This window comes from Vanellus vanellus, assembly GCF_965231255.1.
Source record: "Vanellus vanellus genome assembly, chromosome: 21".
Taxonomy (NCBI): Eukaryota; Metazoa; Chordata; class Aves; order Charadriiformes; family Charadriidae; genus Vanellus; species Vanellus vanellus.
Window position 1 is genome coordinate 3,155,413 of NC_138926.1, and position 17,327 is coordinate 3,172,739.

Here is a 17,327-nt window from a genome sequence, read left to right on the forward strand (position 1 = left end):
GTCAGGCTGGATCTGGGTTTGTCAGCTGATGATGCCACCTTCAAAAGCTCATGGTATCAGAGAAGTGCCACAAACTGGGTATTTTGAGGGCAAAGGGCCACGGTTGTGATTTGAGTTGAGTTGATTTTAAAGGTTTCTACCTGTTTTCTAAACCATGTTAAGGCACCTCCACATTTATTCTTTTTTTTTTTTATTTATTTTTTCCATCACATTTCGGTTTGTAACGCACTCCATTGCATTCAATCCCGTTTCATACCTTGATTTGAACGTGTCACCAGAGGGCATCCTTGCTTCGGGGTGGTTTTGGAGCTCCAGTTTGCCTGCAGGTGTGGCTGGAAGGGAGGCAGGTTTATGGCTTTCCAAAATCAGGGCTAAATCCTATTTCCAGCACTGCACTGCACTTTGTCCTCCCTGGGGAGCTGCTTTCTCTGCTTCCCGGCTGGGTCTTGAGGCTTGCAAGGTATCCTGAGAGCAGCACATCAGTGAGAAGAGCCTCTGAGGATCACCCGGTCCTTCCCAAAACCCTTTGCAAAGCTGTGTCTGACCTGGGGTTAAAAACCTCCAAATTTGACGGAGACCTCCAAGCTTGCCCTAGGGCTGCTTTTCCTGTGAACCAGCCCATAAACAGTGCTAAATAAATATGACATTATAATGAAAATACTCTTCCCTAGGAAAAAAAAAAAACCACATATACGAACACCCCCCTCCTCCTTATTGCACCCTCGCATGGTTTATGGGCTGATGAAAATGAGTGAACTTCATAATGGTTTGCCTAAGTGACGAGCATCCTCGGCAGCTGGCTTGCGGATCTCCGTCACCCCGGGTTTATTCCAGATGTGCATCAGTTTGACAACCTTTCAGGCTTACCTGGACCTGCAGCCTCACCCTTTTGCAAGCTCGGTGTCTCCATTCATCTTTGGTTTATGGATTTCTAACGTGAGCATCGCATAAAGTTCATTAATTAAGGATGGACTCTGTCTCAGGCAGGTGGGTACACTATAGAGCTGTGCAGTCCTGCGTCAAAAATCTTCAGGCTGAAGGTGTGTATATGAACAATAAGAAAAGCGTGATGCTGTTTTTTGGGGGATGTGTGGGACCATCATCTAGCTCCTCTAAATTTCCACTTACTGTTTTAAAACACCCCGGAAAAAGGCGCTTCTGTTTTCCTTTAAACAGGGGAGACCCTTAAATACCGAAGGAGGTGAATGGGGAGGGGAATTTTGGATGTTTTCTGGGTATATGAGCTATCAGCAACACCTGGACCTGCAATACTGGCTGGAAATCAGGCAAAACCAAACTTTATGACTTTTTTTCAACATACCTTGGTATTCCCATATGGAAGCCCTGCCAGATGCCAGTGGTGACATTACGTGTCGGGACCATGTGAGAAAGCAGCAGAGATGCTCCTATTCCAGGAGCGAGGAGACAGGGCACGGGTGTCCTCCTCCTGTGTCACCTGTGGACGGGGGACGCAGGCTGATTTGATTTTCTTTGTTGTGCTGCACGAGTGCTCGAAGATGTTCGAAGCGTAGATCCTCTTCTCTCTTGGGGCAGGTAAAGAGCTGCCGCCATCCCTGCGGCACAGAAGAACAGCAAGGGCTGCATGGCAAACCCAAGGCAGAGCATCCTGCCCATACCTGGTCCCTATCATCCAAGCCAGAATAAATTTAATTAAATCCAGCATCTTCCTGGACCAAGGATGGGGCAGGGTTTGGGTTACAAAGACCTCCACGTGCTCAGGTTTCTCGCGTATCTCTCCCTCAATGACCCTATCTAGACCCAGCCAGATTTCGTTTTCCAAGCCTTTCTTTCCTGGAAAGCCGCCTAACAACCCGCTTTGACTCATCTTGTGTCCCTGGGGAGGATCCTCCTTCCTGCCCATGTGGTGGGGAGCTGGGAGAGCACAGCCTGAACTTTTTGGGTGAGAGCCCAGGCCTCCGATCTGCCAACCTTTCAGCCGAAGGCGAGTGAACGGCTTTTGCAACGCCAGCTTTTCCCTGCCTACAACCTTTCCACTCTGTCTTTGGCCTGGAGCTCTCGGACGGGCTATTTGAAACTGTTTCTTTTGTGAACTGGAACATACGTGAGGTTTGCGGTTTTATTTTGTTTTGTTTTGTTTTGTTTTGTTTTTCTCTTTTATGTCTAAATTCACACCCTTGGCATCGCAACGATGATGGAAAAAAAAAAAGGAAGAAAATCATTTGTTGTCACTTCCTGGAGATGCTCGGGATGAAGCAGGAGGAAGGTGGGAGAAGGAGGGTCCAGGCTGCAGACCAGCTCACACCGATATTTCAAGATCAGGGTGAGTTATGGATCAGGCCTGAGTGAGACAGATTTTATCTTAAAGTGGTTTCTAGGCAAAAATCAAAGTAGGAGCCGAATTTACCTTATATACCTTAATTTTCCTTATTACCCATAGCTGTTTGGTGAGGTCCAAAGTCATCTTCCATCTCCGTTCCCTACTTGCCACGTGCACTCCTTCAGGTCACCTATATCCAGCCCATTTCCATTAAATCCAGGCGAACTACGGGGCGTGAAGAGCAGCCAGATTCACCTCCCAACAGCTGGAAAGCCATACAGAGTGAGACCGAGGTGATATCTCGGGCTGGTTCCTTTGTGCAGATGTAAAGGTGCAAGCAACTGCCGGGAGGTCCCCAAAGAAGGGACCTGCGGGCTCTCTCCTGGCCCTGACTCTCCCCTGTCGTGGCCGATCGCTGTAATCTGCCCCTTCGTCTTGACAGGAGACATAACAGAGATATTCCTCGCTGCCCACCCTGGTTGGAGAGGGAGGTGCCGTGGAGATAGAAGAGCCCCGAGCAGACACCGCAACCCTGGGACTGCTCAAGGGCTTTGTCTGGGTCTGCTCTAGTGACAGGGACTGGGAAAAACACGTCATGTCCTTGAGCTAGAGGAAAAATAAAATAAGAATATGCTTCTCTCCTTGTCTGGAGTGCTCTGAGACATGTCAGTAGCTCCTGGAGCTGCCTGTAAAGGGTGAACCCTAAGGGCACGATATGCTCCATGTACTCGGCAGCTTTTCTACTCACCGCGGGCAGGAAAACGAAGGCAGCAGACGATTTGGCTCGCAAACAAAGCTCAGTCTTTGGGTAGGTGACTCCCCCCTGTTCAGAGCGAGGACAGGGGAGGTTGTGAGAGAGCAGCCAGCTGATCCATCCCTTCGCTTCAACCCCAAAGATGCTGGCACACCGTTAACATCACGGGACAGAGCGAATCCGGCTAAAACCCCGTGTCTGGTGGGATGGAGCGGGTCTCAGCTCAGGCAGAGCCAAAACACTTGCATTTTCTGCCTGCTTTTCCCCATCAGGAGGCAATCAGATGTTCTCCAGGCTGGAGGTAAAGTCCTGCCAGTTCGGTTTGACTCATCCTCTGCTGCTGGAGAAGATCTACCAGATGGAGGGGCTGGAACTCTTGGGGCAGCAATGACTAACCCTGGCTTGATGACGGCCAGGCTGGCGTACCTGGAGCCAAGGTGCCCTCATGGTGCACGTAGGAACCTTTCTACTCCCTTTCCCATCTGCTCCTCACCGGTATCTCTGCAGGGCAGAGCCCCCCTGAGCTCTTTGCAGCTCAGCGTACCTGCCAGCCTGGGGGGTCTTCTGCTGTGTCTTTCCCCACTGCTGAACACCAGACACCACTTGAGACGGTGCGAGCGCTGCCGCCTGCCCATCACATGTGAAGGGAATGAGAATTTACTGTCTTTAAACATGAAGCCACAGAGAACTAACAGTGGAGGTGGGGATGGGAGGCAGCACAACAGCCTCCCCGTCCCACTGAGCAACCCGGCACGGCTTCAAAAATAGGTTTCGCTCCCAAAATGTCCCCAGGAACCATGGGATTGGCCCAGAGCTGGATGCTGCTGCTGGGAGGTGGCACCTCTGGGACCACGGATGCTGCTGTGGTCTCCGGAATAGACTCGACCCATTGAACAGGACAGTGCCATGGGAAGAAGTTCTCTCCCGGCACCTTGAGATGCTCAAGGTTGTGTCCTTTCCCCCTCGCTGCCCGTTTTCTCTTTATGGTGCGATCGACATCCCTGGACACATTGCACTTTGGCCAGAGGACAAAATCCCTGATTCACTGAGCCCAGCGCAGTCAGATGATCATTCTGGGTCACAAGTTCAGCTGCAAGGCACACGACCCAACAAACCACGGCACGGGGAAGTGCTGGCACCGAAACGAGCCAGGCTGCAGGCTGCGGGCTCTGCGCCTTAAGCAACAGTCTTGGCTTATATTTCACATATGCACAAGTTCTTAAGCTGCGCTTGCAGCTTTCGCTGAGGCTTGAAATCACATCAAAACCAGACTGTCAGTGAGAAGGCCTTAATTTTACCGTTAAACTGACCCAGAGCCCTGGAAAGGAGCGTGGGCTGTGCGGACGTGCAGGACTTAGGTGCCCGGTGGTAGTTTGGGAGCATTACTGAAATATCCATCCTTCCCTCTGGGCACAAAAGTGGCTTGCATGGAAACAGAGCTGCTGCTGGGGCAAAAGACCCATTGGGTACCCCCTTTGCAGCCCATCCTGATGTCGGGGTGCTTATTGCTGCCAATAAATCTATTCCTCAGCCACAGACGGTTACTGAGGACTCTTCATTGCTCTCCTTTTAGCTGTCCTGCTCTAAAAAAAATCCCACCCACGATGAGACCTTTCTAACTCCCAATAGCATCAGCTGCCCCAGCATCCTCCCTGGTCCCCAGCGCTGTTCTGATGATCACTGGTTTTGGTGGGCATGGGGAGATTCCTGTATACTCCATATAGTGTGTCCCGGGGTCTCCGAGGAGGGGACGTTGTGGGTATTAACACTTACCGAGCGATCCCTTTGGTGGCCCTGGGGATGCAGGAAGGCTGAGCTCAGTCTGAGAAGTGGAAATCGCTCCTTTGCCCCTTGGTTGGAGCCACGGAACGGGGCTAGGGTAGAGGAATGATGTGGGTCCCTTGGGGAGCAGAGCACTGGGGTACCCCTGGTCTGGAGGCACACGGGGCGGTGTTTTGCTGGGGTGGCAGGTCTGGAAGGATCTCAGTGCTAGGGCTCACCTGGGCTGTGAAAAACAGATTCATATCTTCCCGAAGTAGCCCAAGAGCCAAACCCTCAGCCACCAAATAGCCGGTGTCATGCCACCCCCTCCCCACTCGCCCCCCCCCCCCCCCCCCCCCCGAACTGTCCCAAACACCAGTGCGGAGCAGAGGACTTTTCATCTTCACTGCACACCCCTGCCCCAACCAGACGCCCTCCCCAAACCCCCATCTTTGTGGATTTAAACCCCCAGAAGCTTCATCGCTTCGAGCACGACCGGAGAGCGGCGGGAGGGAGCCCGGCAGGCGGGAGCATCCCTGGAGGGGGGGGGGGGGGGGGCGGAGGGCTGCAGGGTCCTCCTCTCCGCTGCAAGAATACAAGTAAAGAGGGTCGTTCCCCCCCCATATTGCACCCCGCACCCCCTATATTGCCCCCCCCCCCGCCCCCCCCTCCCCAGCACCGCCCCGGGGAGGCGGCGGACCAGCCCCGGGCGGAGCGCGGCTCTCCCGGCGCCGCTCCTCCGCCGGCCCCGCTCCGTTCCCGGCCCCCCGCACCGGAGTGGCTGACGGCGGGGCCAAGCCTCGCCCCGTTCCCCCCCCCAACTCCTTCTTCGCTCCCCCCTTTCCCCGACCCGGTCCCGCCGTATATAAACCCGACGGGCCCCCACAAGGCAGGTAGCGGCGGGGCAGGCGGCTCGCACGGCCGCTCCGCTCCCTTCCAGCCTCCGCCGAGTTTTGGGAAGAGGAGGAGGAAGGAAGCAAGGAGGGAGGGAGGAAGGGGGGGGCCGGGTCTTGCTTTGTCCCCCCCCCCCTTATCCCCCCCTCCTCCCCCCCCCCCCCCAAAAAAAACCCCGATGCCGCCGGCGTGAGCCCGCCGGGAGGATGCTGCCGCTGCTGCCGCTGCTGCTGCTGGGCGCCCCGGGGCTGAGCCTGCCCTCGGGGGGGGCCCCGGCGGACACCGAGCTGGTCACCCCCCTCCGCCTGGATCCCGACATCAACGGGCGGCCTTACTTCAGGCGGGGTCCCGCCGAACCCCCCCGGGGAGGGCAAGCCGTGGTTTTCCAGCTTTCGGCTTTCGGGGAGGATTTCTACCTCCATCTCACCCCCGACGCCCACTTCATCGCGCCCGCCTTCGCCGCCCATCACCTGGGGGGCGCGCCCGGGGCCGCCCGCCCCCTCCCCGGCCTCCGCCACTGCTTTTACTCGGGGGATGTCAACGCCGACCGCGAATCTTTCGCCGCCCTCAGCCTTTGCGGGGGGCTCCGGGGGGCTTTCGGCTACCGCGGAGCCGAGTATATCATCAGCCCGTTGGCGGGGGGGGCGGCCGGCGGTGCCCACCGCCTGCAACGCCGCAGCCCCGGCCGCCCCGTCGGGGCCGGAGCATCCCGCTGCGCCGTGGGCTCCGGGCTCACCCCCGGGGTCCTACAGGCGCTGGACAAGTACCGGGGGCGTGGAGGGGGGAAAGGGGGTCGGGCCAAGCGCTTCGCCTCGGTGCCCCGTTACGTGGAGACGTTGGTGGTGGCCGACGAGTCGATGGTGAAGTTCCACGGGGATGACCTCCAGCACTACCTGCTCACCCTGATGGCCACGGCCGCCCGCCTCTACAAGCATCCCAGCATCCGTAACCCCATCCAGATCTCCGTCGTCAAGTTCCTCCTCATTGGGCAGGATGACAAGGGGCCCAAGGTCACCGGCAACGCCGCCCTCACCCTCCGCAACTTCTGTGCCTGGCAGAAGAAGTGGAACAAGGTCAGCGACAAGCACCCCGAGTACTGGGACACCGCCATCCTCTTCACCAAGCAGGTGGGTGCAGGGGGGATGACCCGGAGGGGGGCTGTTCCCAGTTTCAAGGAGCCCTGCACCATGCTAAGACCTCCTGCCACCTTGTGCCCCACCTCTGGTGCACCCTGGAGGAGATCCCACTTGTGCCTGGTCCCCCCTTTCCCCACGGGACCCCCCACCCTCAGATGCCGGAGCTGGGCTGGGGGAGGGGGGGCACAGAGGCGTGGAGTGAGCCTGCTCGAGCCAGCGCACGCTGTCCTCTCGGCAGGTTTTGGCCAGTAGCCCGGAGAAAGCCCTTGCCAGGGGGTGCACGAGGCCAGGAGGTGCGCAAAGGCAGGTTGTCCCCGTGGGCAGAAACCTGCCGCTCCATCCCCTGCCTGCTGGCAGGAGCCTCGGCAGCCGGTGTCTTGGCAGTTTTGGTGCGCAGCGGCCGCCACCCCGAAATGTGGGGTGCGAGCCCAGGAGAGGAGGAGTGCGGCCCCGCTTCCCCCTCCCCGGCTGGCAACAGCTCACGGTGCCACCTGCCAAGAAAAAAAAAAACACAAACCAAACTCAAATCTCTCCCCGCTTCCTCTGACTCATGGTCCTCCTGAGAACCTGGACCTCTCCTCCGTGCGCTGGCTGCTCCGCGTGGACCCGGTTCAGGGCTGGAAGAAAAGCAGTAGAGATACAGCCAGCGCTTGCCGTGAGCTGGCCCCATCGCTGGGGCGGGAGAGGGGCTGCCTTTCGCTCGCCTTTGGCTACGCGGGGTGATTGCGGCGCCAGGATGAGCTCTCCATCCCTCCACCCCGATAAACCGGCCGACACCGACGCGGTGACGCTGCGCCCAGAGCCTCCCCCCAAGTGCTCCTGTCTCAGCGCTGACGCTGGTGCGGTGCCCGGCTGTGGGGTGTTACAGCCCGCACCCCCAAATTGCCATTTGGTAGTGGGGGAAAGGAGGATTCCAGCTTGAAGGGGACTGTCACGTTTCACCTACTTGTATTTTCTCCTTCCCCCATCCCTGCCCAGATGTCTTTGGGTTAGGGACGGGTCGGGAACTCCCCTCAACAGCAGGGAGACCATTCCCAAAACGTTTTTCCAGGTCAAGCACTCGTGGGTGGGAAGGATACAGCGTCCAGCTCGGTTCAGCCGCCCCCAGCCTGGGGTCAGCACAGGCTGGTGGTGCCTTGGAGCAGGAACGATGCTGTGCAGGACGTGTGAGACACCATCCTGCCTATTGTCCTTGTCCCCCACCCACCCCGGGCAAGGGTCGTGTCCTCTGTCCGGCTGTAAATCCTGCCGGAGCAGGGGCAGGGTTGAACCCCAGCCTGCTGGAGTAGGTCCTGCCTGCGCGGGGTGGCCGCAAAGAGGAGGAACCCTGCTGACACCCCTGCGGGGACCCAGCCAGCTCCATCTCTGGTGGAAACCCGGTGAGGTCACCGGAGCCGCACGTGGGACACATTCGGTCCCAGCAATTCGAAAGCTGCGGACCACGGCCGGGCTGCATTTTTTAAACATTGCTAAACCATCCGTTCCTGAAATCCCAAAGCAAGCTTGGTGCAAAGGCACACGATGGAGGAGTCATCTGCCTTCCTTGAGTGCATCCATCTGTGGTCCCCTGACACCCCGAAGCTTATCTCCCTGCCAAAAAGCCGTTGCATAAGCCCCTGACTTAAATTTCATCTCAAGCCTGGTTGATAGGCAGTTTCCAGTTGTGTCAACGAGTTGCTGACGAATGGGGCTGTCCCCTCCTGTTCGGCTTTGCTCCCTCCCGATGTCGGTCGTGCCGGATTGCGGATTTGCCTTTGGGGAGCTCCGTCCTGCTCAGCCGGTGGGTGCAGATGTGCCAGCAACCACAGCTGTGGGACCTTCACCTTCCTACCCTTGTTGGAGGGTCCTGCAGAGCATCCAGCACCCTTCTGCCTCATGGAAATACCACCGCACGCCACGGCAAAGGGCTCGGCTGCACTTCCCACCCATGCCACACCTTGACGTCCCACCAGAAAATGTTTGCTGAACATCTTTGGCCTGCTGTAAAACCGAAGGGACATCACACCAAGGAATGTCTGGAGGTTGCAGCAGATGCTGCGGTGGAATTTGGACACCCAGGCTCTGTAGCTTAAGGCTCAGGTTTTTGGGGTTGCTTTGGACACACGTGGGAAACCTCCACGGTTGGGAGAGCGCGTATGACCTGGCATCTGAGGATGCAAATTGATGCGCTAGCCACAAGGATCCTCCCCAAGTGACCTGTGGAACATCTCGAGAAGTTCACAAGGGGATGGAGGAGTGCCCACAGCTGAAGGGCAGGCTGGCAGGAGAGCCCTGGTGGTGCATCGAGCAGGATGCTTGCAGCCCCCCAGCGTGGCACGAGGGGCACAGGGCGCCTTCCCTGTATCTGGGCTGGCAGCGGGGGATATCGGTGATGGTGAGCACACAGCGCAAAGGCAGACCTGGCCCTTCGCGTGCTGCTTCCCCAGCTTAAACCTCTCCCATTTCTCTCTCCTTCCCTCCATATCTCCATCCTTGCACCACTGCTTGCATTGCCCCCCCTCCTGAGCAGGCTGAACCCCCGGCAAGGCTGGAGGAGGGGTTTTGGGGGGGTCAGGACCCCTCATTAGAGCCCAGAGATGCTGCCCCTAGCGGACTGCAGCTGGGGGTGGTGGATTAGGGAAAAACCCCATTAAGAGCCGTTCGTTGGCGTATCCCCACGGTCGGCAAGCGAGGGAAGTGGGTCAGTGTGTCAGTGCAGGTGTCGGGCCGGCAGCCAAAAGCTCGCCGCGCCAGCGAGGAAACGGCGGCTCTTCAAAGAGCAGCGAGCGGCCGCCTCTTCCCCCTGATGCTGTGTGTGTCCCCACCTTCACCTCCGAACCCCCAGCGCCGGGACTGCCACGGGGGACAGCACAGGCAGGGGGGCTGCATCCCTGGCTTAGCTCAGGGCGGCGATGGCACTGGCTCTTGGTGGCATTTTGGGGCAGGGCACCCTGTGCTGGGGCTTGTAACCCCCATTTAGGCACCCTATGCTCGCCCGTGGTGGCCCTGCCACCAGGGATGGGGGTTTGCTACCTGATGTCCCCACCAGCATTGATGCGTGGTGGGATGGGGGTCCCAGCCGACAAGGAAAACCGCTGTGGAACGGAGAGCTGAACCCCATTGTATGATGGGCTTTTCCACCGCCCACGACAGCCGGCCCAGACCCGGGCGTTTCTCCGCCTCGCCTCTCCAGGGATCACGGTCTCGCCTGTGCCTCCAGACTTCGTAGCCACAGGTCTCCTGTTAAAGCCATCTCAGCCCTGGCCGGGGCTCTCTGAAGTCATCGGGAACTGTTATTTACCCACGGCTGAACCTGCCCGCGCGGGAATGCCTTCAGCTTGGAAACCTCGCTGGAAATGTTGGCAGAGCCGCTCGTGCGAGGTTTCGAGCAACCCAGGCGCTTTGGCTGGGCGAGCGCTGAGCATGAATCACGCTTATTTATAGCACGGGAGCGCCCGGCGAGTCCCTTACGTTTTCTTTTCATGTGGAAAGCTGCTCCCTGGCCCCTGCGCGGCCTCCCCGGCGGCTCCCAGCCCAGCTGGGATGCCACCGAGGGATGGGGACGATGCTCCAGCCCTCACAAGCCATCAAGAGACCCCAGGGGGCATCCAAGGACAAGGCTGTGACTGTGCATCTTCAATCAGGGACTTTTTATTTGCACGGGGACCTTTGCAGCCTGAAAAAGGGCAGATCCACCTACGACGGGACCTTTCCCATCCTCTGTCCCAGTGGCATCTACATGGGGCTCCAGCTGTCCTCAAGTTGGGGGTGGAAGGCTGGGCTTGGTTGCTCCTCGAGGGACGGCTGCAAACCATCTTGGAGAGACAGGAGCATTTCCCTTAGCCTTGGGAACCTCTGGACCTGGTCCAGGGGCTTCTTGTTCCTAGGAAGATGTTGAGAAATGAGGTTGAGAAGCGGGTCAGCTGTGAGACCAAGGCCTGGTGCCTTCCCCTCCACCTGCCTGGGTCTGGTCCTTGAGCTCGCGCTGGAGAACTGGAGCCAGGCTGACTCCTCCGTGCCAAAACTGGCTCCACCCTGGCTGGATGAGCCGTTTGGGTGGAAAAAGCTGTTGCTGAAGGCAGAGGATGATGCTACGCACAAAAAGCATCCCTGCTGCCAGGGTTAAATGCAAACACATTGTTGCAGCCTGGTCAGGGTGAGGTTTCCCACCACCGCAGCCTGGTGTGGTCCCCGACCCTTTGGGCTGCCACCCCCCCAGCAGCCTGGGATCAGGTCCCCATGGGGTACTGGGGATGGGGGGTACCAGGGATGGGGAAACCGTGATGCCCCAGGACTAACCCCTTGCTCTCCATGCCTCGCAGGACCTGTGCGGTGCCACCACCTGCGACACACTGGGGATGGCGGACGTGGGCACCATGTGCGACCCCAAGCGCAGCTGCTCTGTCATTGAGGACGACGGGCTGCCGTCGGCTTTCACCACCGCCCACGAGCTGGGTAAGGCTCCCCGCTCTCCCCATCCTCTTGGGAGGAACGCCGGGAGCTGGCGAGGTTCGAAATAACCCTGTTTTCAGCCTCTGGAAGATCAGACAGTAACCAGCATCTGGTGATGGGGAAACTCCACGAGTCCCACCCTTGAGCTGGATGGGAAAGAGCTGCTGAGAAAGCAAAAGGCTTTGCTGTTGTGGTTGTTACCTCAGTGGGTTTCCAGGATTCGGGAGTCCTGAAATAACTGGCGGAGGGCACACCTTCCCCAGGAGACACTTGCGTTGCTCGGCAGGAGGGAGGGGGGACGAGCGCTGAAGTCTCCTTCTCTTTGCAATTTCCCTTGTCCTTCCTTTCCCGGCTACTTTCCACATGCACGCGGCAGCCGGGACAGTGTGCTCCCGGCATCTTCATGGGGCATGTGCGAGCATCATCCTTCTCTGGGTATCTCCTGGGCTGCTCACAGCCATTGCAATCCTTGCCCCGCTCCGTGCCTCAGTTTCCCCCACGGCTTCTTGCACTAACCTGCGTGTCGAGTAGGGTTATTCATGCTGCCCCTCCTTTCCTTCCCCTCAGGCCACGTCTTCAACATGCCCCACGACAACGTGAAGGCCTGCGAGGAGGTCTTTGGTCAGCTGAAGACCAACCACATGATGTCCCCCACCCTCATCCAGATCGACCGCGCCAACCCCTGGTCAGCCTGCAGCGCTGCCATCATCACCGACTTCCTCGACAGCGGCCATGGTGAGCCCTCCTGCGCCCCTCACCCTCTTACCTGTGTTCCTGCCCCATGGGAGCAGGATCCGTCCCTGGGGCTGGTTACCAGAAGAGGTTGATGGGCTGTAGAACATCTCTTCTAACTTGGTTTGCAGAGAGGGGAGAAGGAAACGGGGAGTTTGGTGGTGTTTCTGCACCAGATGAGCTTTGGTGGTGGTGGGGTGTCCCCAGCAGTGATGTCTGCCCTGAGGCTGCTGGCACTGCTCTACCCAGCGTCACCAAGAGATGGAGTCCCTTGGGTCTGGGATGCAGCTGACCTTGAGGGCATCCCTGGGGTACCACCCCATACTGCTGGCGGTCCGCGGCTGGGACAGCCTTGCCCAAATTCCCGGCAGCCATCCCTCACCTCCCCGCAGCGATGCCCTCCCTCCCCACCCTGGTCCACACAACCCCCCCCCCGAGGACCCTGTAGACCCCCTCCATCCCCACTCCCGCAGGAGACTGCTTGCTGGACCAACCTGCCAAACCCATCCCGCTGCCCGAAGACCTGCCGGGGACGAGCTACAGCCTGAACCAGCAGTGCGAGCTGGCTTTCGGCGTGGGCTCCAAGCCCTGCCCGTACATGCAGTACTGCGCCAAGCTCTGGTGCACGGGCAAAGCCCGTGGGCAGATCGTCTGCCAGACCCGTCACTTCCCCTGGGCGGACGGCACCGGCTGCGGCGAGGGACGCTTCTGCTTGAAGGGTGCCTGCGTTGAGAGGCATAACATCAGTAAGTACAGGGTGAGTACCTGCGCCGTGAGCCCCGAAATCATCCCGCCGGGTCGCCCTGAGCGTTTGCGCGGGTGCCCGCTGAGCAATCCCCCACCTCCTGGTGCTGATGAGGGACACAGTGATGTGAAAAGTGATGGAGGTCCTTTGGGTATTGCATATTTCTCAAGGAGGGATGCTGCTGCTCCGCTCCATCCAGCCCCAGGAGGGTTTAGGGGCAGAGTTTTTGCTTGCGAAGGGATGGCTCCAAGTCTGGCTTGGGATGGATGGAGCCGGCAGTGAAGGGGATGCAGCACCTCATCCCTCCGCATCCCCGCAGGTGGATGGCGGCTGGGCAAAGTGGGCGCCCTACGGGCAGTGCTCGAGGACCTGTGGCGGCGGGGTGCAGCTGGCCAAGCGGGAGTGCACCGACCCAGTGCCTGCCAACGGGGGCTCCTACTGCGAGGGTGTCCGCGTCAAGTACCGCTCCTGCAACCTGGACCCCTGCCCCACTGCAGGTAAGGGGCTGGAGCTCAGCTTGCTTGTGGTTGCATGCGTGACCTATAACAACCCCATAAAACCAGTGCCTGAGGTCCGGACTGGTCCCCAATCCCATACACATCCCCATTTCTTCCAGTGCCGGGGAAGAGCTTCCGTGAGGAGCAGTGTGAGGCTTTCAATGGCTACAGCCACAGCACCAACCGTCTCACCGCCTCCGTCTCCTGGGTCCCCAAATACTCCGGCGTCTCGCCCCGGGATAAATGCAAGCTCATCTGCCGGGCTAACGGCACCGGCTACTTCTACGTGCTGGCACCCAAGGTTGGTGAGGGACCCCCAGGGTCAGCGTCTGGGCTGTAGGATGGCTCCAGTGTCCTTGGAAATTAATGTATTTTCCTTGGCTGTTGGGCAGCTGGTGTTGGATGTAGAGGAGGGGAATCCACCAGGCTGGTATGAATCGGCATGTACCTGTCCGCTTATTTATTTCGGGGCTGGAGCTGGCCCGTGGAGGGTCTTCCTCCAGGTTTGTGAAGGCGCCTCTGGGATATGCCTATAGTCTTGAAATAGAGGATGATAATTATGGCGCTGAGGAAGTGATGTGCATTCCGGACAGGGCAGGTGGCCAGATGTGGGACTGAGATGGGTGGTGTTACCTTGTCTTCCTCATACAGCCCATTCCCTTTGCACCGATGCAACGGAAAGGGCAGAAAATAATGCAGATACAGCAGAAAAGGGATATAGTCCCATCCGCCTCTTCTCAGAGACCCTAAAATTCCTGACTGCAAAGTAGAGCATGAGCAAAGGGCAACACGGTGTCCTCCCAGCATCTCCTTAGGACCTGCCGGATGGATTCGGGTAGCCCTGGGTTGGATGGCTGTTTCAAGGGGGGTTGTAGGGTGGCACAGGGAAAAGCAGCAGCTTGTTTTGCTCACCCTTGTGCAGGTTGTGGATGGCACCCCTTGCTCTCCAGACTCCACCTCGGTCTGCGTCCAGGGCAAATGCATCAAAGCGGGCTGCGACGGGAAGCTGGGCTCCAAGAAGAAGTTCGACAAATGCAGCGTGTGTGGAGGAGACAACAAGAGCTGCAAGAAGGTCTCGGGCTTGTTCACCAAACCCATGTAAGCGTTAGGTGGCCACGTGCACTCCCCCCTCTCCCAGTTCTGCTTTTTGGGGTGGATACAAGAAGGTGGTGGAGATGGTGATGGGGGCTAAGTCCATCCCAAGCAAACTCTCCTAGTGCTCGCGTACATCACTGCCTGGAGACCTGGGCTAGCTCTGAAGGAGAAGCAGGACACCTTTAATGTGCTATCGGCTTCTGCTGGTTGAGTTATCTGTGGTATGTCCACAGTGTTGAGCCAGAGGAGATGAAGCATCCTCTCATATCTGGGTGACCTCAGCCAAGATGAAACTCAGCGTAGGAAGGAAATTCAAAATTGTCTTAATGGGAAGGAAGAGATAACTGTAGGGGTGGGAAGATCTCAGGTCTGTAGCTGCAGAGCTTTTGGCTGAGGCCACTTGGTAGCAGGATGTCCCCCTGCCTGATGGGCTGCCCTGCCTGCTCTTCTCTTCCAGGCACGGCTACAACTTCGTGGTGGTCATCCCCGCGGGCGCCTCCAACATTGATATCAGGCAGCGGGGCTACAAAGGGCTGATCAGTGACGACAACTACCTGGCACTGAAGAACGGGCAGGGCAAGTACCTGCTGAACGGCCACTTCATCGTCTCGGCCGTGGAGAGGGACCTGATGGTGAAGGGCAGCGTCCTGCGGTACAGTGGCACCAGCACCGCTGTCGAGAGCCTCCAAGCCTTCAAGCCTATCCAGGAACCCCTGACTTTGGAGGTGCTCTCCGTGGGGAAGATGACCCCTCCTCGGGTACGCTACTCTTTCTACCTCCCCAAAGAGAGCAAGGAGGACAAGTCCTCTTACAAGAAGGAGGGCAAGACCCCACCAGACCTCAACAACAGCGTCCTCAGCCTGTCCAACCGCTTGGACGGTGGGAGACCGAGCTACAAACGTCCCTCCTACAAGTGGGCGGCGGGCGGCTGGGAGGCTTGCTCCGTCACCTGTGGCGATGGGTTGCAGAAGCGTTCGGTGGCTTGTCGCGACTCCTACGGCCAACCGGCCGCCGAGTGCGACGCGGCGCAGCGACCGGCCGACGTCCGGCTCTGCGGGGAACCCTGCCCGGCCTGGGAAGCTGGACCTTGGTCTCCCTGCTCCAAGAGCTGCGGTCGGGGTTTCAAGAGACGGGCGTTGAAGTGCTCGGTCCCGAGCGGACGCCTGCTGCCCCGGGAGAGTTGCAATTTTCGGAGGAAGCCGCAGGAGCTGGATTTTTGCACCTTGAGGCCGTGCTGAGCGGGGTCAAGGAGTGTCTGCGAGGACAGGCATGGTGTTCCTCTGGTTGGATGTGGCCGAGCGGCAGCCAAGGGTTGGGAGAAGGGGAGATGTCCATAGCACATAGCAAACAGGGAGGGGGGGAAAAAAGAAGAAAAAGAAAAAAATGGGGGAAAAAAGGGACCTGGGTGTGGGGACAGAGAACGCACACCGCATGTGCCCGGGAGAGAGGGATTTTACCGACCAGGTCACTCAGAGACAGGGCAGGAATGAACATCTACCTCGAAGCCACCAAACGACGCGGAAACCCACCGGCAGAGGCTGGGAGTCAGGGGGGTGGGGGGGACGGATAGAAACAAAGGGGATCGCTGCCTGGGATGGGTCCGAGGGACAGGCAGGGCGATGCCCCTAAATTGCACAGTCAAAGCCTCCCCCCTCTTCCCAGGGCTGAGCCTACCTCTCCCCTCCCTGGACTCCCCCGACACTCGTGCTAAAAGGGACCAAAAGGATTTACTGATGCAACGACGATGGCGAATCACACCGTCCAGCCACCGGTGTGACGAGGTGCCGGGCCCGGCGCCTCCAGGGCTCGCCGGCGATGGCTTTGCAGCCCGGGTGGTGCGGAGAGCCCCAGCAGCATCCCTGGGCCAGGCTGGAAGGTGGTTGGCTTTCTTTTCATTTTCTCCTCGTGTTTATGACCTGACCGGTGTAGATTTTTTTTTTTTTTTTTTTTAATGGTGCTTAACTCTGTATCTTGTTAACCTCCTTCCTCCCCTCCTCGACGGATATAAACCTTGCGTAGCGGGGATGCCGTTATTCCCAGTGGGCGTTATTTCCCCATCCTATGGTGCTTCGGGATGGGGCTGTGCCGGCATCCAGTGCGTAGCTGGATGCTCCTTTACACCCCCCAGGGCCAGGGCAGGTTGTAAACTGCCCGCCTGAAGTTTTTCAGGGCTAAAAGGGATCACTACGGACCTGAGATCTGAGCTGTCATTCCGAAAAAAAAAAAAAAGGAAAAAAGAAAAAAAAATAATCAAGCAACTGTACTGTAGTACCACGGTGCGGTGCCCTACGGGGTCAGACACAGCCCCGCGAGCCTCCAGTACTTGACTCTGCTCTGGAAATGGTGCTTGCTGCTTACTGGGACCAGTACGCTATGCCTGGACATCCCACCGCTCTCCGGCCTTCGGGCCAGGTTGGGTTATTTTTCCTCTTCATTAATCCCCGCCTGAGATATCCTGAGCTGAACTCTAGCAGAGCCGGGGCGACGTTCCCGGCATCGCTGCTGAGCTGTGGGAGTGGAAGATAAATTCAGGTCTTGGGTTTTCCTGGGGGAAAAGGGACTCAGTGGGGTTCGGGCGTGCAGGGAAAGAGAAGGGGAGGGTTGAACCTCTTGCTGCTGCGGAGCATCTACAACCAGCTTCCCCCTCCGGGGTTTCGTGCAAGGGTTTGTTTGGTACCTCTGAGGATCACGTAGCATCGTTGCGGTTGGAGGCTGCCTTACTGCCCTCTTCCCAGAGACCCTTTATAACACATCGTTGAGGTCTCTTGCTCAGATCATATCATCAGGGACCGCTTCCCTTCTTGCTTTTCCACTCATGAAGGTGCCTCTTAATCGATTAGCTGTGACCGTGAGCAAGCCAGGGTCTCTGGGTTGAGCTATGCCGTTATTGGGATCAGCAGAAAGGGACTATAGGGACGATATGCGGATTACGGGCAGGCAGAAGATGCTGCCTCAGCAGCTGGAGGCATGGAGCCGACCTCGC

The 17,327-nt window shown here is 58.3% G+C and overlaps 1 protein-coding gene across 1 annotated transcript; it reads left to right on the top strand.

The window, feature by feature from the left end:
- Positions 1 to 5,914: 5,914 nt before the first annotated feature.
- On the top strand, positions 5,915 to 16,919 carry ADAMTS15 (ADAM metallopeptidase with thrombospondin type 1 motif 15; the record flags this gene model as incomplete). The annotated part of the gene is made up of 8 exons (XM_082493868.1): positions 5,915 to 6,835; positions 11,146 to 11,278; positions 11,843 to 12,010; positions 12,481 to 12,764; positions 13,072 to 13,249; positions 13,369 to 13,550; positions 14,172 to 14,347; positions 14,802 to 16,919. The coding sequence occupies 8 exons, from the start codon at positions 5,915 to 5,917 to the stop codon at positions 15,580 to 15,582; spliced, it is 2,823 nt and encodes a 940-aa protein (XP_082349994.1). The 3' UTR covers positions 15,583 to 16,919.
- Positions 16,920 to 17,327: the final 408 nt, after the last annotated feature.